Below are 20,786 nucleotides of genomic sequence, written 5' to 3'. Positions count from 1 at the left end.
TTGTAAAATGAGGGGTTTGGACTAGATGGTCTTGGAGGTTCCCTGTAACTCTAAATCTTGGTTCCCATAACCTTAACCAGTGAGCAAATGCTGGCAAGAACAAAAACAAAAACAAAAAACAAAAAATCTGTTTCCAGGATAAAAAAAAAATGCTCCCCTTTTCTCCCTTTTTCATCATATTTCTGATATGTTCATCCTCTATTCCACTTACTGTATGATCTGTAAATTTCTTCAGGGGCATCACCCAAGAGCGGTTTGGATCTCCTGGCCTCTCACTTTTCGAGGATTGAATGTTGGATGCAGGTCTGAGATACATAGCAATAGACTTGGGAGTCCAAGAACCTGGGTTCCAGTTCCATGTTTGCTGTTTCCTAGCTGTGTGCTCTTGGATACTTCACCACTCTGAGATTCTCAAATAAAGTGTGGATAATAATACCTGTTCTACCTACCTCATAGGGCTGCCAGGAGGGTCAAATGAAATATTTATGTTAAAGCATTTTTGTAACCAAAAGTGGCCACTATCCCAGCATTGGCTACACTCTTCCTTGCCATATTTCAGCCTCTTGGTGAATCAACTCAACTCCACACTATCTTCTTCTCTCACTTACTTTGTCCTATAACCCATCAATTATACCTCGCCAAACCCCAGCCCTATATTATTCCCACTGTCTATCTCTGTCGCTTCTATTTATATATTCCTGAATAAAACTGGAGAAAATCATGGAAACTTGATGACTGGGCCCACTACAGAGTTACGTTATCTAGTCTCCACTAGATTCTCACAGAAATAAGGCAAGCAATTCTATTCCTCCCTAGTTGATTCCCTAACCTACTCTCTGGGCTCTTACTACCTTTTCATCTCTCCTCAGATCTCCCACAGCCCTCTCTCCATGCCCTCTCAGCAAAAGACCTCATCTCATACTTTACCCTCCAAATGAAGACCATTCTCTAAGATCTCTCCTCTCCCCTTGTCCTCACCTTCTGGCATTTGGAACACCTCACACCACTATCTCTTCCTTCAGTTTGGTCTCAGATGAAGAACTGGCTCTTCTCCTCAACAAGGCAAATCCCTCTACCTACGTCCTTGATTCTCTCCCCTCCCCTCCCTACTTCTCCAGTAAATTGACCCCACTCTCACTCCCTCTCTCTCTTCAATCTCTCCCTACCTACTGACTCCTTCTATGCTACCTACAAATGCACCCATGTCTCCTCCATCCTTAAAAACCCTCTCTTGATCCAACCATCTGCACTAGCTAGCATCCTATATCTCTGCTCCCCTTCATAGCTAAACTTTTTTAAAGGGCCATTTACAACCGATGCCTCTTATTTGGTGCCAAACCCTCTCTACTTTGGCTGAAATCTGAAACTTCCCTCCTTGATTTTTTTTAACTGCCAAATCTAATGCCATTTTCTTAGTGCTGATCTTCCTTGACCTCTCTGTTGATCACCATGTTCTCCTGGATACTCTCCTTTCTCCTATCTGACCCTCAAACCCTCCCCTCCTCCAACTCCCTATTATTATTGAGAGCATCACCATCCTTCAATTCACCCACCCCAACAACTTCAATACCATCCTGAACTCCTCCTCACTCTCATTCATCATCGTACATATCTAATCCATTACCAAATGTCATTTCTACTTTCAGAGCCTTTTTCATACATGTCCCCCTCTCTCCACTCGTGTAGTCACAATCCTAATTCAGACCCATATCATCTCCCAAGTGGACTACTACAGTAGCCTTCCAAATTATGTTCTTTTTTCAAGTCTCTCCCCACTACAATCTATTAACATTATCATTCTAATGAGTAGTTCTGGGGGCAGCTAGGTGGTGCAGTGGATAGAGCTCTGGCCTTGGAGTCAAGAGGACCTGAGTTCAAATCCAGCCTCAGACACTTGACACTTACTAACTGTGTGACCCTGGGTAAGTCACCTAACCCCAATTGCCTCAAAAAAAAAAAGAGTAGTTCTGATGATGTTATCATTTGTTTAGTGAACTCCAATGGCTCTCTATTAGCTCTAGGATATAAATTCAGTTGTTTGGCATTTAGAGAGATTCACAATTTGGACAATTTCAACTTTTTCAGCATTCTTATACTTTACTTTGTCTATACCCTACTAGCTACACTGGCTTGCTTACTGTTCCTTGAATAGGACACTCCACTTCTTGGATTATCCTATGCCTAGAATGTTATCCTTTCGTTTCTGTCTTGACTTCCTTCAAGATTCATCTCAAATCATACTGTCTGCAAAAGGCCTTTACCAGTCTCCCCAGGTACTGATGACTTTGCTTTTTTAGATTTCTTTCATCTACCTCGCATAGATCTTATATGTACCTACTTGTTCACATGTTGTCTCCTGCATTAGAATATATGTTCCTTAAAGGCAGTAACTGGTTTTTGGTTTTGTTTTGGTGGTGGTGGTGGCAGCCTTTCTTTGTATCTCTAGCACAGTATGCACAGTACCTGGCATATCATAAACACTTAAAAATATTTGTTGACTGATTGGCCTGTCTTAAATTCTCTGGGCCTTAGCTTTCTGCCTGTAAAATGAGGACTTTGACTAAATTATCTTTCTAGCTCTATATCTATGATCCTACCATTAATAGTTTTTTTCACTAATATGGATTTTAATGGAATGATCATTAAAGATTTCAAGATTTGTTTACTTACACAATGGCACTCTATTCTGTTTTTCTCCTTTCAAAAAGGCTTCTGTACATTTGTAGTAGATCTAAATGAGTCCAACTCTAATTGGCCATAGCCAGGGAACAGGGAGAAATGATTAGTTCGTCAACAGAAATTTAAAAAGATTATCTACCAGGCAATGAAAATTGTGAATTCTATTGGTAGAGGGATGACCCATGCCAATACAATTACAGTACCAAACTAATTAAAATTGCAGTGATATTCCCAGACATATTTTTTTTTATTTATAAGATAGGAGTGTTTCTTTTGTAAGTGGCCATTCGTATTTGTTATGGGTTGGGACATTTTAAGAAAGGTTTTGAAATTAGAATCCAGACAGGAATCAGAGGACTTTATGAGTAGAAGGAACCTTAGGGATCAGTCACCTAATCCAAACTCTTCATTTTACAAAGGAATAAACTGATAGCTAGTGAGGGGATATGTGGCTTCTCCATAATCATACAGCTATTGAGTAACAGAGCTAGTACTCAAATTTAGATCTTCTAGACCTAAATTCAGAAGTTGCCCATTATTCTACATTATACTATTCTTGCCCATTGACTAAATCCACTTGGTGGTTTGCTTTTATGAATGGGGTGGTTAAATCCAGAAGAAAATGTTGCTGGCAGGGGAAGTCTTCTCTGATGTAATTATCCTTTGTGTAAGAGATTGACCATTTTCTAATATTTTAGGATTTTCTGTTAGCTTAATGGAACTGCAGTCTACTAATTATTTCCCATAGATGAAAAAATAAGTTATTTTATGTTGGACATACTTTCCCCAGAATTTTGAATGTTAAGTGTAGTTACAAAAAAAAAATATTTAAAAAAAATAATAAAACCCCTCCCTCCAAAATACCCACCTCTAAATGTGCATCTGTTTTTCTGGAGTAGTCTCAAAGTCACTAAACCTAGGCAGCCTCCATTTGTACTATTGCTTCATCTTGTTAAATACATTCATAGAAGACCACTCTCTGGGACCTGATCTCCAGTCTTAGCCCAGTCCAGTCCATCACATCACTGCTGGGTTTGTCTTCTGACGCAGACCCCATCACTCAAATCTTTCTATGGTTCTCTGCATGCTACCAGATAAAGCCCAAATACCTTAGGCTGGCATTCATTGGAGGCTCTCCACAATCACAGTAATAATGATAACAACTCCTATTTATGGAGCAGGTTAAGGTTCACAAAGCACTTTCCTTAGAACCTACATATGTGCATTTGTAATTATATATTATATAATATCGTGCCCTCAGCACTTTCTGTAAGTTGGAGAGAAGGTGGTAATTTGCATTAGAAGAGAAAGTTCCTCCCAAGAAGCTCTCTGCAGTACACTACACTACAGTATACAGTACAGGTACATTGTGAATATATAAGTATATACATTTTGTTTGTTATATATTTTAATATAATATTGCAATTCTATAGATAAGAAGAGTGAAGCACAGAGAGTTTAAATGACTGGCTCAGGATCAGACAGGTGTTAATAATAGCCACCAATTTCTTTAGCACTTAGAGCTTAACAAAGTACTTTCTTTACAATGAATCTGTAAGATAGATAATATAAATACTGTGATCTCAATCTCACAGATGAGAAAACTAAATCTCAGAGAAACAAAGTGATACACCTACAGTAATGCTGCTAAGAAGCATCAGGACAGGCTCAAACCCCATCATCCATCTGCGAATCAAGCATTCTTTCCATTATGCCACAGTATTTAATTTCAATCACAACTATTAATGAATCCGATCCTGCTAGCATGACACCTAGTGGCAGTCTATTAAGTTCTGGTAGTGACCAGCCAGGGTCAAACCCTACTGACTTCTTAGTTCATGAGTGCTTGATAATTTGGTAAAGTGCTTTTTTAGATTAAAAAATAATCTCAGCTGACTGCAACTCCTACAACCAGGGGAGTCATGTTTGAAACTATAAATCAAATTAATTAATCTCTAATGGTGGAATTTTAGATTCATGGAACACACCATATCAGGACATATCATTTTTGGAACAGTGCTTTTGAAATCATTCTCTTTTTTATCCATGGGGCTGCTAATAATCACGAACATCTTCTATACACAGTTAGAATCATAGATAATACTTGGAGTTGGAAGGGATGTTAAAGATCAGTGAGTCTAATCTACTCATCTTACAGATAAGGAAACTGAGTCCCAGAGAACTTAATGTGAATTTGCCAAACATCAAACAGATAGTGCACAGCAGAATTATGTTTAACCCAGGTCTTCTGATCCAAATCAAGGATTATTTCTGCCTTAAGACTCTAGAGACCACCTATATTTTTCCTGCTGTCAACCCATGTTGCTGCTGACAGAGTAGATTTTCATTCCTATGGAAAAAGACAGGACAGACAGGGGTGAACTGTACACAGTTTTGTAAGTCGTATATGTAGGCTCAACATATAGCTATAGACCACATTTATATAGTGCTTGCTACGTGCCAGATGCTGTGCTAAGTACTATACAATTACTTTCTCATGTGATCCTCACAACAACTCTAGGAAATCGTTGTTGTTGTTCAGTTGTTTTAGTCATATCTGCCTCTTGATGACCCCATTTGGGTTTTCTTGACAAAGATACCAGAATAGTTTACCATTTCCTGTTTCCTTCTCCAGCTTATTTTACAGATAAGGAAACTGGGACAAACAGAGGTTAAGTGATTTGCCCAAGGTCACATATATAGTGTCTGAGACTGGATTTGAACTCAGGTCTTCTTGACTCCTGGTCCAGTGCTCTATCCGTTGTACCACCTAGCTATCCTCTACAGATAGATTATAGGGTCATAGGATCCTTTGATATTATCTAGTGCAACTCCTTAATTATACGTATGAGGAACCTGAACCCTAGAGAGAGTAAATGCCTTGCTCCTGGCTTCACACATACTAATGGTAGAGTTGTACTTAGTATTTGAACTCATGTCCTCTGATTCTAAATCCAGGTATCTAGGTGGTACAGTGGATAGGGTGCTGAGCCTGGAGTCAGGAAGACTCATCTTCATGACTTCAAGTCTAACCTCAGACACTTACTAGCTGTGGGACCCTGGGCAAGTCACTTAACCCTACTTGCCTCAGTTTCCTCATCTGTAAAATGGGTTGGAGAAGGAAATGGCAAGGTACTCCATCTTTCCCAAGAAAACCCCAAATGGGGTCATGAAGAGTCAGACACAAGTGAAACAACTGAAGCACAACAACAGTAAGTACATAGCTTACAAAAAGTATGTGTGTTTGGGGCCGTGAAGAGGGAGGCAGGGCAAAGCTAGGAGGGGAGCTTATTCTAAGAGCAGTCAGGTTTGCAGAATTACTTTCACCATATTCTTGTCTCCTACTATTGAGAACTAAGGAATTTGAAAGTTTCTTACTTCACAGTTTGGACCCACAAAAGCTTGACATCACTGGCTCACTATTTGTTATTGGAGCCTGGGGAGCCTGCAGGGAAACTATTTTAAATGTGGCCACTGCTCTACTTAACCAGGTGAACCCATATGAGCCTGTCAGTCTGGAGAAGGTTGTCTGCCCCGAAGTTGGTAGTATTTACGTTGTGTGCATTATTAACTCAGTCCCCCTTATTTCTCCTGTAGCTCCTTGTGAAGACATTTTATTGTACATATCTGAGTGTCTAGAGAATTCCAGTCTCGTGTTCTCCCTGTTCGCTTGCTGTCAGCTTAATAGAGTGCGGGGAGAAAACCATCTCGGCCCATATTGTCGGCCCGATGCCTAAAATCCAACATGAAATCTTTACCTTAGAGCCCAGCTACAGTCCATGCCAGAAAGCTCACTGTCTGAGCCAACTTGGATTGGACGTTATTGTTCTGGGGTTTTGTTTAGGAAGGGTTTGTTCTGAGTAAATTCTGAAGGAGAGGAGAGAGAAGTCAGCTCAACTGAGGGAGCTATGTGAAGGAATGACACACCGTACGACTGTATGTCTGTGTGAAACCAAACATCCAAGGGACGGTGGCAGATGGTGGTGGCCCACTAACGACCTGTGTACAATACAGATATCTTAACAGCAGTGAGTCTCAGCGGTCCTGTTTTCTAAACAGCTCCCAGACTCTCTCTTCAGCCAGACTGGGCAGCAATTATACTTGAGGTGATGCTTCGGTGAAGCCAGAAACATCTTACAACCATTTAGCATAGCAAATAGGGAATATTTGCTGGATCGAGCTTTATCTTAAAGGTAGAGCCACATTAAATGACTTTAACCCAAACTATTTCTTCTGAGTCCTTCCTATTGCAGAGTTTTCTGTGGTTGTCAATAGCTATGAGGAATTGAAAGCTGATTTTTACCTTTCATCCAGAATGGAGTGGCTCTTGATAATACATCACGCCCAAATGCTCTGCTTTGGCTATCCTTAGCTGATAACAGAACATACTGCCAAGCATCCTCATTCACATACCAGGAAGGTGTTATAGAGATATTGTCTCCTCATTTTGTGATTGTCTGAGCAGACTTGGTCTTTCTTTTTTTATCTGAATTGAATATCTCACTGATCTCATTGGCCTTATCTTTTGCTGATTTTACAAAAGCATATGCTTTGGTAGAGCAAAATGCAGCCTAAAAGCTTGTCCTCAGACAAGAAGGTCTCTCACACCAATGACATAATTTTCTGAGATGCCATAACAGGCTTGACTAAAGAGACCATCCTCTCATACAGTGCTGAATATTTGATACAAATCAAAATGTTAGCTGGAAGATAGGTATTTGAAAAAGGCATTGCCAGTGTTGTGGGTAATACCCTTTAAAAGGTCTAAACAAAAGAAAACTTTTCTAGTAAGGATGAATTTCTTGGCATGACACTGTTTGCAGATAACATGTGTTCATTATGTTGAGTACTAGATGAAGTACAAAGCCTTCTCAGTGAAATTCCACCATGTGAAATCCATAATGTGAAAGAGATTAGTCCTACCACCCACACTGAAAAAATAACGGATGGAAAATGCCTGTTGTGTAGATTATGACTTGGTGCTAGGTGAACAAATTTTTTAAAGTGGTTTATCAGCATGAGTGTTTCCTCCATCAAAGTCTACTCCTCTCCCATTGCAATGCCTCATTGGTGCCATGGAAGTGAACCTGGTTCCAAAGTCCATGAGAATAAAACGCAAACTCTAAATTTTGTCAAACTAAAAAACTTAGATCATGAGCCTAGTGAATGACTGTTTATTGGCTGAGAACCAACCTAACAGAATTGGGGGAGGCTTATCACCAATATTAGCAGGTGACAGGTTGGCAATATCTTCATTCACAAAAGCTCTCAAAGAATATCTGCTGAGTTAGAGAGGAATTGCAATGCACATCAGTAGAGACAGTATTCACGGTAAAAAGTCGCACATCCTTGAAATCCAGTTTGCTGACGGGCAACGATAATGGCTTAGAGTTGAATAGGAGGAAGAAATGGGAAGAGATGTGGAATGGGAATTGGTTAAATGATAGTAAGCACTGAAATATGAAGTGTCTTGCCAGGGCCACACACTCACTATGTGTCTGGGGAAGGACTTGAACCCAGGTCTTTATAACTCCAAGTCTAGCTTTCGATGTGCTATGCCAATGCTGCCTCTCATACTAAGGATATATATAAGATCAGAAAAAGTTAACTGATTAGTGAGGATGAGCAGCAATAGATGGATGGTCTGAATGATACAATGGTAACCCTGGAGAAATGAAAAGAAATAGACAGGCATCCTGAATATCAATAAATCTGCTATGGAGAATTTTTAGGAAATCATAGCCAAGAATCACACAGAATAAAATACTTGTGATCTGTACTTGTGGAGGGAGTTCCCACTCTGTGAAATCATAGGTCTTTCAAAGCACCAAAGTATCTTGCATTTAAAATGTTCTATGTCTGAATTGATAGAACACTGGTATTTCTGCCAGTAAACATCTACATTGAGTAGGACCAAGGCTTATGTCTCCCCTAGTTTTCTCTCAGTTTATAGTGTTAGATTATAATTAGCATTTTTACTTATGTATTGTTATTTAACACTTATTGAATGTCAGCAGATTCCAGTCTCTCAACAGTGATTTACTTGCCTAATACAACTTTAAAAAAAAAAAGAGGTCCATTTGGATAAAAATAAGGAAATTATATCTGATAGAAAAGTATTCCACATGTAGAAAAGAATTGACTTGGAATATCTTGGCATCTTAAGGAAGAATTGATATCAAGAAAAAAACAATTGTGTCAGAAAGATGTTAGTCATTTAAACAATGAAGTTAAACAAAACACAGTTAGAACCAACTTGGTTCATTTCCTAGGGTTCACAAACCCACACTTGAGAGTTCCAAATCAAGTTCAGGGGCCAAGTTAGCCCTGAAGTATGTAGTTTTCCATTTAACTATTCTTAGCATGGCTGTTTTTCTAGGTTTGCAAAGTTTAACTGTTTTCAATACAGCTTTTGCATCAGTGAGAACTGTGTAGGATCAGAAAGAGAGGGAGGTATGTAATTATCTCTTTTGGTTCCTTTCGAGTCAAATAATAACACAAAACAGTTCCAAAGAAATCTAAGCCCTTTGGGGAAATCAGAGGTCTTTGTAATTTGAAGAGAAAATTCAGGCAAACTTCAAATGCTCCCACTAGAGAGGGCAGACTTTTTATACCTCTTGGTCATTTCATCTCTGTATAGAGCAAAGCACATTGGAAAATTAAAGCCCTTTTCACGTAGCTTCAAATATTTTGGAAGTATAGGGAATTGTGCGTGTGTGTGTGTAAATCAAAGCTCAAGTGGCCATTAAGATATACAAAATATTTTCTCGAACAAAAGTGGGAACTCCTTAAGGGAATCAAATGGTTTAGTGCTTTATTTCCCAACTTTTTAGAGTACGATCATCCCTATTTAATGTCCACAAATGCTGTGGACCCTAACACAAGAAAAAGTGTACTGTGTGTCCATCTCTAAAGAACATGCTCTGACTTTGGTAATATTTTTTAATGAATTTGTGTTTTATTCATCATACTAGTATATGCATAATTTGAAAAATAGTGATGCATTTATGTGTGAGTTTTTTTAAGCAATCAACAGAAGGTATTTTAGATTTGCTTTTGGATTCGTGACTCTGTGGTCCACATGTTGGAACCACTGGTTTAGTGGTTTGACGGTTTGGCATCTCTCCCACCCTCCACCCCCTTACTTGAGACTCCTTGCTGCAACGTGATTGGCTAGTGACTAGAACTGATTGATGAGTGAGGTAAAAGCCCATTGGGCCAACTCTCTGTTAAATGGTGTTGATGGTACAAACAATGCTACCAATAAAAAAAATCCCCAGGCCAAACAACTAACACAGAACCAAAATGGAATGAGTACATACTAGTGCCTGCAGGGTTATCAGCCCACCCACAAATGTTTTTTCTTGCCCATGGAAATATTTTTGTTGCTGTCATGTAGAAGGCCACTAACAAAGGGCTTTAGGTTTTGGGTTTTTTTTAACCACAACATGGATCCATGTAGACAAAGCTTAAATGGAGTCTGAGACAGGGACTACAGTTTCTCCAGTAGGTTGAAAAGAACAGCAATTTGACTGTGGGGGTTTGACTAAGTTGCTGTCTATTCATTTTAAACACAAGTGTTTTTTACAATGTTTTCCTAACAGATTATTCATGTGAAAATGTTTGCTACTCTGAAGGAGCTATAACTTTGTCATCTGTTTAAAAGATGTTTGTGTTTGTTTTTTTTTATTTGAAAAGTACACATTACCCACCGCATTTTTTAAAACCCAGCACACACAAAATTGAACGCTAAATAAATCATATTTTTTAACAATTGCCTGAACAGTTGTTTGCAATTATTAAATATAGCCAAAAAGAAGAAACAATTAAATTAAACCAGGAATAAGGATCTTAAGCATGAGAGGCATGAGGAGGACAGCCTAAGTGGTACTTTGGGCAAATCACTTGACCTTTCTGAGCTCCAGCTCCTTTATGAATCAAATAACGGATTTATTCACCAAAATAGAGCAGCCAGAAGCTATGAATAGTTTTCAAGGGAAGAGATGCATACTATCAACCACATTTTATCCAAATCACTATGAGTAAGAGAAATCCAAATTAAAGCAACTCTGAAAGTGTCATCTCATCTATTAAACTATCAAAGATAACAAAAGAAAGAGTCACTAACAGAGGGGCTGTGGGAAGATAGGAACACTAAGATAATATTTTTAAATATATTATTTCTATTCCTATTTTTAAACTGTTTTATATATGCCTTTTGTGCCACAATTTCCCCCTTAAATTTTTCCATCCCCCACCCTAAACACTTCTCTCTCTCTCTCTCTCTCTCTCTCTCTCTCTCTCTCTCTCTCTCTCTCTCTCTCTCTCTCACACACACACACACACACACACACACACACACACACACACAAAATCTTCCTATGAGCTCCCTGAAAGCAAGGACTGTTGCTCTTCCCAGCATCCCTAGTGCTTAGCACAGTGCCTGGCATATAGTAGGCACTTAATAAATGTTTATTGACTAAATGACTTTGTAAGGCAACCAGGTGCACATTGGATGGAGAACTGAACCTGGCCTTAGGGATACACTAGCTATGTGGCGCTGGGCAAGCCACTCACCCTCTGCCTCTGCCTCAGTTTCCTCATCTATAAAATGGGGATAACAATAGCATCTACCTCCCAAGCATATTGTAGGGATAAAAAGTGGGATAATATTTGTAAAGTTCTTTGCAAATTGTAAAGCACTTTATAAATGCTATTATTAAGACAAATCAAACATGTAAGTAAAACCAACTGACACATCCACGACACCTGGCATAGTGTATATCACAGTCACAACTGCCATACCTGCAGTCCCCTGCCTTTCTCCAGAGAGGAGAGAGGTCTATTCTATCATCACTCCATCTCCCTTTCTCTGGACCGAAATCAGTCTTTACAGTCAGTCAGAGTTTTACTGCCTTTTAGTGGGGTTTCTGTTTACCATATTATTATCATTGTGGATATTGTTCTCTTACTTTTGCTTGTTTCTCACCAAATCACTTCATTTAAATCATTCCATGATCCTCAAAATCTTTCATATTCAGTGTTTCCTAAAGACAATAGCATTCCATATGCATACCATTTTAATGCAGCTGTGACCCCTGTTAATTGATCCAATTCTTCTGGAAAGTAATTGTGAATTAAAGGGAAAAGACATTTAAGTGTTCCTGCCCTTTGCCCTAGTTATTATAGGGGCATATACCACAAGGAGATCAAAGAGAGAAACCAAGGTCTAATACAGCAAAATATTTGTAGCAGCCTCTTTTTGTGGTAGGAAAGAGGTAGAAACAAAGTGGGTACCTATTTACTGAGGAATGGTGGAACAACTTCTTGTGTGTTGTGATGAGAGGAGCAGTATATCAGCAAATAGCAAAGAGGCATCAATAAAACTAAAGAAGAATGAAATGAAGATCCTTGACTGGATTATCTTTAAAGTCCTCCAAGCTCTGAATCCCACGATTCTGAATACAAACTGGTATTAAATTTAGTCTAGATTTGACATTGACTCTAGAATTTGAGGGAAGGGGCAACTAGGTGGCGCTGTGGATACAGCACCGGCCCTGGATTCAGGAGGACCTGAGTTCAAATCTGACCTCAGACACATAACACATACTAGCTCTGTGACCCTGGGCAAGTCACTTAACCCCATTGCCTAGGAGAAAAAAAAAGTTGAGTGGAGAAAATAGAGAATTAAATCATGCCAGCTGTATTTTCCTATAGGTTAGTACTATTAATGAGCCTGAGTTGGACTGTGCAAGTAAACTGACCTAATTGTGCTTAAAATCCCAAGTGGGTTACTGATCATTTCCCTAAATTCAGAACATATACAGTGTTGTTCTTTGCATAATAAATTTTAAAAATTGCCTGTTATGGTTTGCCTAAGAGTCTTTTTCTTTTCTGCTTGGAAGTTATCTGGGGGGGGGTGATTATTGGGTTTTTATTTTTTTGTTTTTCCATGACAATAAATCAACTTCTTTTTATCTGTGCTCCTACTACTTAACACCATGTATTGAATATTGTACCGTATATTGAATATTATAAACCCTTAATAAATTTTTTAAAGAATTAATTAATATGGGAATTGTGTTGAAACCAAATTGAGATTTAGAAAAAAAGGGGAGAGGGAGATGGGGGGGGAGAAGTTTGTAATGATGTGCTTTTCTCATTCCTTCCCCACACACACATCTGTGCACACATATGCCCACGCACACATAGGCCTGCACACACATACATACACACAGACTTTTCCATCTCTCCCTCCCCTATGTCTGAACTGCAAAAGCCATTTGGTGCTGTTCTGAATTTCTAACTCCCAAGTTAGACTCCTGGCTGAGTTCAGACTCCTCCATGGGTAACGTATTTTACAGCCCTCTAGGGATGATGTGGGAATAATTTGGTGGTAATTAGTCACAGAGATGGATCTCTCCATCAGTAGGTGCTCTGTTTGAACTGTACATCTTTCTTTTTTTGTCAGATTGTTGGCTGTGACCACCAGCTGGGAAGCACCATCAAGGAAGATAACTGTGGAGTCTGCAATGGAGACGGTTCCACCTGCCGGCTGGTCAGAGGGCAGTACAAATCGCAACTCTCAGAAGCCAAACGTAAGTTGGGGACTTGACCTTCACTAGGATCGAACCTCCGTGTGCTTGCCTAGCAGTACACTTTCTTCTGGTCCGCGGCAGATGTTAAGATACAGCTGAGAATGAAATAGGAAATGAAACTAACAGGTACTTGGCACAACCCCGTTCTCCACTAAACAAGGGCCTAGATTGGTAAAACTTGGGAAGGCTATTGAGATGAAGGAAATAAGCATTTGTATAGTGCCTACTACGTAGCAGACATTGTGCTGAGCATTTTATAAACATTATTTCAGTTGATCAAAGGAAGAAAGTACCTATTCTTCACCCTCCATGGGTCAATGCTAAAGAAGCCACGTTTCCCAGTGGAAGCCTTAGCTTTGCTCCATTCTGTCCTATCCCATCCCATCCCATCCCATTCTATCCTATCCTATCCTGTCCTATTCTATTTTATCCTATGCACACCAAAGGTGGATGATCACCCAATTCTCACCTGTGGCTCCAAGAAGCTACAGCATGTTCTGGCAAGCCATCTTGGCAGATGGCCTAAACCAGATTGAGGATAACCAACAGGCCTCAAACCTATCAGTGACTTAGGGGGATGTCTACTCCAAGCACGTGAAGATTTCTGGTGGAATGGGCAGATGAAGTCACTTTATTCCAACAACTATGAAGGCAGCTGAAGCCTGCCCTGTGGAGTGCCTAGAGCTTAATCAGGCATCAGAGATGCCAAGGCCATCCACTGCATCCTGGATCACCACCAGTTGTTCTGACTTTTGTCTTGCCACCGGACTTCAGTGACTCTGGAAGAGAGAGCGAGGCTGACAACTTTGTGCAACTCTGCCTGGTCCTTACCAATATAGAAACCCTGCTCCTCAGAGATAGCAACTTGTGATCACAAGTTCCCCTTTCCACTCTGGAGTTGCTGCCAGGAACTAGGGCCCCTGATCTTTTTCTACCTTGAAACTGTGACCAGGGCCCCTGCTCCCTTGTGACTGCAAGCACCTCTCTCTGACCTGGAATTGGATAATGAGTAATGGAGTTGCCACGAGGCACCCAGTCCTTCACCCAGTGCCAGCACAGGAGTCTCCTGACATATCTTTCTGACCAATCGTCCAATCCCCTTACTGCGTCTTGGTAGCGAGAGCTCCCAGATTTGCTGGGCTGATGTTGTTGTACCCACCACAGCCTCCAACGGCCATTGCCACCCCACAAGACTCTAAGCCAGTCCCCACAGACCTCTCCTTCTGACATCCTAAGTTGTCTTGGGCTGGAAAAATGTCTCATTCCAACCTTCTGTTGGCCATGCTGCTCCAGGATTCAATTTTATTATTTTAAAGTTGTTTGGAGGGGAATGTTAGGAGAGTTTGCCTGGAACGCTCCCTCTGCTCTGCTATCGTGGCTCTGCCCTCATACCCACGACCTCTTGAAGGAGCCCATTAGACTTTTGGACAGATCTAAGTCTTAGGAAATTTCCCCTCATCTGAGGGATCAACTCCTGTTATCCATTTTCATTCTGTCATTTTCAGTGAGAAAGGTCATTCTCCTCTACAGAGGAAACAGTAGCAAAATAAGAATTGAAAATCTCTGCCTCATCTCTGTGGTCAGTTATCATCCCAATACACTCCTTGCAGCAGCCTCATCCCTTCTTTGTTTTCCTCTTTTCCTCCACATAGCAAAAAAAAAAAAATGAAAACCACATTAGCTTTCCTGTCAGTTTCAACTCATTCTAAGCTTTAGTACACCTCACGTTACTTTTATAGGACCAAACCATACTCATAGTCATCCTCTTGCTTGTACTGTCTATGTGTATCCTTTTTGTTTTGAGACTCAGTCTTCCTACCTTGCCCAGGCTGGATGTAGAGTGGCTAACCATGGACCACTCCCATTGCTGATGGGTTTGGAAGCTTTAACTGGCTCCATTTCCAGCTTAGGCTGTTCAGACCCCTCCTTCATAGCTCCTGGCTCCCAAGAACTCACCATTCTTGGTGCCAGGTTTAGCACAGATACCCAACCCACTTTAGCTCAGAAGTGATAAGCTCAAGTGATCCCACTGGACTCGGACTCCCAAATAGTAGGGATTCAGGTGTGCAGCTATGCCCTGTTATGTGTATCTTTATTCTTTTAATTGTAAATTGATTAGTGAGTTTTTTGTACAACCACTGGTATCTTCAGACGACTGCAACGGATCATAGATTTCAGGATGGAAGGGGCTTTGAAGGCCATCTTGTCCAACCCCATCATTTTATAGATTACGTACCTGGGACCAAGTAGGGTTGACTTTCCCAAGGTGACAAAGACATTAATTAGCGAATCTAAGATTAAAACCAAGGTTCTCTGATTCCAAATTTGACATGCTTTCTATTATACTGCTCTCTCACTGGAATTGTGCACCTGTGCATCTTTAGAAAATATGGACCGCTTTCTGAATTATCGACAGTGGGTAGCCATTATCTCTTTTTATGGGTGTCATTGTGTTCTAGATACATGACATGTATCTAGGATGACAATGGACCTCTCTATGCTTATTTGCAGATTGACAATTAGGCATGAGACATGACCTCAAATAAATATGATACCATTTCAAATTTTTTTAAAGTGCATGGGGGGAGTGAAAGGGAAATGCATATTTTAAAGAAGAGATGACCTTTAGCTGGGGACATTGGCATAGAGGACATAATCTCAAGCTCTACTTCTAACAAGTAGTTTAGTGTTCATTCTAAGTCCTATGGGCAACACATACAAATGCTTGGGGGGCAGGAAAGAGCATTGTAAGAGTAGTGCCATATGACTAGAACATAGAGTACAGGAAAGGGAATTAAGTGAAACAAGACCAGAAAAGTATTAAGGACACAGATTGTGGAGAGCCTGTCTTTGGTGTCAGACTGTAGACACTGGGGCCACTGAAAGGTTTTGACCACAGAAGGGAATTGAGGCCCAGAAATTACCACCAAGTCATATCCAAAGTCAAACATGTAGCCCAAGGGCCAACACACCTGCAAAACTCCTAGGTGTAGCCCAAACCAGACTAAAATGATATTGGGAAATTTAACGAAATAAAGTACAATAAAATGTAAATAATGTTAATTTGTAGTTTTCTAAATCATTATGCAATTCACAGGAATCTATTTCTATTTGATACTGATACTATGCCACCACCACCTTGGACTTCCTGTTTGCAAATCCTATCGTGCTGATTGTGTCAAGCAGATGTTCCTGGAAGAGATCTGTAATCGCTTCAAGGAGTTTAGTCTATCTATCCACGCAGCAAAGTTCAAATGGATGAAGGATATCTATTGCCCATGTTTGAAAGTGGATTTGGGTGCATACCTTATAGAGCTTGTCCTATAGTAAATACTTAGCATAGTGACTGGCATATGGTAGATCTTTACTAAAAGTTTGTTGATTGATGAATAGGCATAAATCTATAGATATATTTATAACTATATGAAGAGATATCTATAGAGAGAGATCCTATGTGGGACAGACAATACAGAGAGACAATGCGTTGGACCCAAGGAAGAACAGAGCAAGCTACAATACTTTGGGGAAATTTCTTTTTTTTTTTAAGGCAATTGGTTAAGTGACTTGCCCAGGGTCACACAGCTAGTAAGTGTCAAGTGTTTGGTCTGAGGCCAAGATTCGAACTCAGGTCTTCCTGACTTCAGGACTGGTGCTCTACTGCGCCATCTAGCTGCCCCACTTTGGGGAAATTTCAAAGCCCCTTAACTGACCCCAAGCTTCTGAAAAGAGCCAAGGCCCACCTTTTCCATATTAACATTCTACCAGTGTTACTATATGGCAGAGAGACATGGAATACCTAGAATACCTAGAATGAGTGTCACACAGCAGGCAGGCACATGGTAAGTGTGAGCAGGCTGCAACATATAAGCAATGAAGGACTCTGAAGAAGAGAGGTAGCCTCAAGGAATTGTGGGATAAGAACGTAGACGGGCTAGTCACATGGCAAGAACAAGGAATGAACACAGTACAAAAAGGGGAGTACCCAGGCACCTCTGAAGTCCCATAGAGCCCTCATTCTCTCATTCTGCGAAATAAGTGGTGGAACAGGTCAGAGAGGGTCCAGTTTTCTTGTCATTATTTATTCTGTGGCATGTAAATTCTAAGCTCCTTAATTATATATTCATAGCACTGAGCTCTATACTGTGCCCTGGGAACCTTTAAGTCAGACATTAGTAAGGGCATCTTGCCTTTATACGAGACCTCCCACTCTAATTCTCTAGTACTCCTGCGGTTCCGTGCTTTCATCAATGGGGGCCCTCTCTCCAACCACGCAGACTGCAAACTACCCAATAGGTTGCATAGATACAATAATGACCACAAAGAAATTTCAATCCATCCCAACTTTCAAGCAGTTATTTTTTAAGTCGATAGTCCTCCTTTTTTCCTTATCCACCCCCGCGTCTGTCTTCTGCTCCATCTCTTCACTCGTCACCCAGGAGAATGAACACTAGAGTTCGTGCTCTGATATTCATAATGTGAGTTTGGTACCGTGAAAAACTGGAACTCAGTTGGGCAGATTCAGAAGGAACAAACATTAAGCAGGCAGAGCGGCAGAGAGCATCTTCTGATCTGCCAATACCTAAATAAAGTGTACTGTAGTAGAGACCTTCAGTGGGTAAATTATATAATACAAAACCCGATGATTGCATATCATGATAAAATGCAATTACTCCCCTTACCTTAGCACTGTATGTCCTCAGGACCAAATGATTTATGCCAATGAAGCACAGCCTGAGCATAAAACACACCAAAATCTATAGCAGATGGTGAACAAGCCCACTCACTTATATTTCTTCCATGCTAGAAGACCCCTACACCTCATATTTACAAACTGAGAAGTGACCATGGGCAGGTTGGAGATTAGCCTGCCACGTGAATCTGATTGTATAAATATGCAGCTCACCATTCCAGGAGGCTTAGAATGTGCTCTGCTGTGTCCTTTCCTTGTGGTCTGCCAAAAGTCGCCAAGAGCTTTGTTTTCTCCAAGCCTCAAGCACATTTCGAGTTCCCCACATTGAATTCATTTTCTATCTGAACTTATAGGATTGCATTTTTTTTCCCTTTGTGCTATCAGGCCACAGTGTAATACAGAAAGGAAAAAAAATGGGGAGGTGGGAGAGGAAGGGAGGGTGTAGAAAGGGGGTAATGGAGAGTGCCACAGAAAAAGAGAAGTTGCAAGTTCCTTAAAAATAGTTATCACATGCTACTAAGGGAAAAACACTTAAGATTAAAATATAGCTAGCCCTTTCTAAGTTTTTCAAGGGGAAATAATTGTGTTGATATTCGGTCTTTTCACTTCTACCCATTCCCTCCATCTTCCTTCTCTCTGCACTCAACACAAGAGCACATAGATTTAATTTCAGATCATATATTTTGTTTCAGGCTCTTGAAATTGGTGACATTCATATAATGCTTATGATGATGATGATGATGATGATGATGATAATGATAATAATAATAATGCCTTATATGGCACCAGGGCCAACCCTGGGTAAAATTGTGACATAAGCCTAGTTTGAGTCTTCTGGCTTCCTTTTTTCCTTCCCATTACATACATGCACACGCACACACACACACACACAAACACACACACACATTCAGGGTCCTTATGCCCTTTAACAGGCTCCTTTTCAACACATGTTCCTAGGAAAGAACCAGATGATCCCCTTCACACTGATAAATAAAAGATAACTTAGTATGTTACTCCCCTCAGGGATATCTACATTTTAAGAGTGGATAGAAATCCCTGTTTGGCTTAAGTCAAAGGAAATAAGGTTGCATTGTAGGATTTCAGATATAATATGGCTAAATTGGGGAGGTGTATTTTCCTTAAGTTGGTCAAATGTAGGTCATCTATCTCTGAGCCTTGTTACTGGAGGTGGCTTTTCAAGATGCAGCCTCAGGAACACAGACGTCTCACTTCTTTGTAATAACAGCTCATGTTTCCCTAGTGCTTTGCCTTTTACTAAGTACTTTCCTCCAGGCAACTCTGTAATTACAAGTTGTTATGCCCATTTTACAGATTAGGAAACTAAAAGTTTACCATATGGAAGAAGGATTAAACTTGTTTTACAGGGTGTACCCTGAGGTCAGAACTTGGAGTAACAGGTTAAAAAAAAAGTTGCAGAGACACAGATTTCAGTTCATTATCAGGGGGAAATTTCCTGACAATTAGAAATGTATAAAAGTACAATGGGCCACCCCAGGAGGTAGTAAGTTCACCATCACTGAGGTCTTCAGAAATCCCCAGCAGGGATGTTATGGAAGGGATTCCCAATTAGGGTTGTATTCGCTGACCTTAACCTTACAAGTCTTTTGTTGTTATTGTTCAGTTATTTTAGTTGTGCCTTCTTGACCCTATTTGGGGTTTTCCTAGTAGAGATACTGGACTGGTTAGCCATTTCCTTCTCCAGCTCATTTTACAGATAAGGAAACTGAGGCAAACACAGTATGGTGACTTGCCCAGGGTCACACAGTGAGTAAGTGTCTGAGGCTGTATTTGAACTCATGAAGATGAGTCTTCCTGGCTCCAAGCCTGGCACTTTGTCTACTTTGCCACTTAGCTGCCTCAGAGCTTTAAGCTAGCTACTGTTCACGTAACTAGTGACACAGCCATTTCTCAAAACCATGTGTTCCAGTGCCATTTCCAGATTGCTTTCCTCCATACCAGGCTGCCTCTGATATGCAAATTAGGAATATTTTAGTTTGTACTGAGTTCCCTATCAAAAACCTTTCCCTTTTCTCTGTTGGTCAATAGGAGCAGATACGTGGCATAGCGGATAAAGTGCAGGGCCTGGAATCAAGAATTAATCTGGCCTCAGGTACTTGCTAGCTGTGCGACTCTGGGCAAGTCACTAAACCTCTGTCTCCCTCAGTTTCCTCAACTGTAAAATGGGGATAATAATGGCATTTACCTTCCAGGGTTGTTGTGAGGTTTAGAGGAGGTAGTATTTGTTAAGTACTTAGCATAGTGCCTGGCACTATGTAGTAGGTGCTTAAAAATTATTTTCTTCCTTCCTTCCCTTCCCTTCCCTATGCCATTAGCTCTGGGACTACAGTTGTTAATTCAATGCTACTTCTAGCATGTTGTCAATGTTCTCTGGAACAGAAAGCAGGAGGCCTAGGGCTCTTGTCCCAGCTCTGCTATTACTTAGATCTGTGTGACCTCATCACTTCTCTGGGTTTTATTTTCAGCAGCTGTCAAATGAGGATGTTGGATTCAATGATCCTTAAGGTCTCCCTCTAGCTCTAAAATTTTTCTATCCCAAAGAACTGTTAGAATTTTAAATTATATCACCAATGGCAGTGTTCAGAATTAATAATGGCCAAGTTATTGTTTACCTTGATGTGGTAGTTGGATTGAACCAAATAGATCCAACACTTAGATTGGACAAGTATCAAGTGAGCCTTTTGAGAACCCTCAGGCATAAATTCAGCTTCATACTCCTGCCTATCTTAGCATATCAGATAAATATTCCTCTTGAGCCGAGGCATTCTGGGCCTCATTTG

At 40.4% G+C, this 20,786-nt stretch overlaps 1 protein-coding gene across 1 annotated transcript in view; it reads left to right on the top strand.

Moving 5' to 3' along the window:
* ADAMTSL1 (ADAMTS like 1) overlaps positions 1 to 20,786 on the top strand; it is a 409,980-nt gene that overhangs the window by 136,785 nt on the left and 252,409 nt on the right. The window contains 1 exon segment of the mRNA XM_078152482.1: positions 13,151 to 13,277. Within this exon segment, the coding sequence (XP_078008608.1) occupies positions 13,151 to 13,277 (127 nt within the window).

This window comes from Phascolarctos cinereus, unplaced genomic scaffold, assembly GCF_003287225.1.
Source record: "Phascolarctos cinereus isolate Bilbo 61053 unplaced genomic scaffold, phaCin_HiC Scaffold_4;HRSCAF=312, whole genome shotgun sequence".
Lineage (NCBI taxonomy): Eukaryota > Metazoa > Chordata > Mammalia > Diprotodontia > Phascolarctidae > Phascolarctos > Phascolarctos cinereus.
The sequence above is the reverse complement of the archived record's forward strand: the minus strand, read 5'-3'. Positions and strand labels throughout refer to the sequence as shown.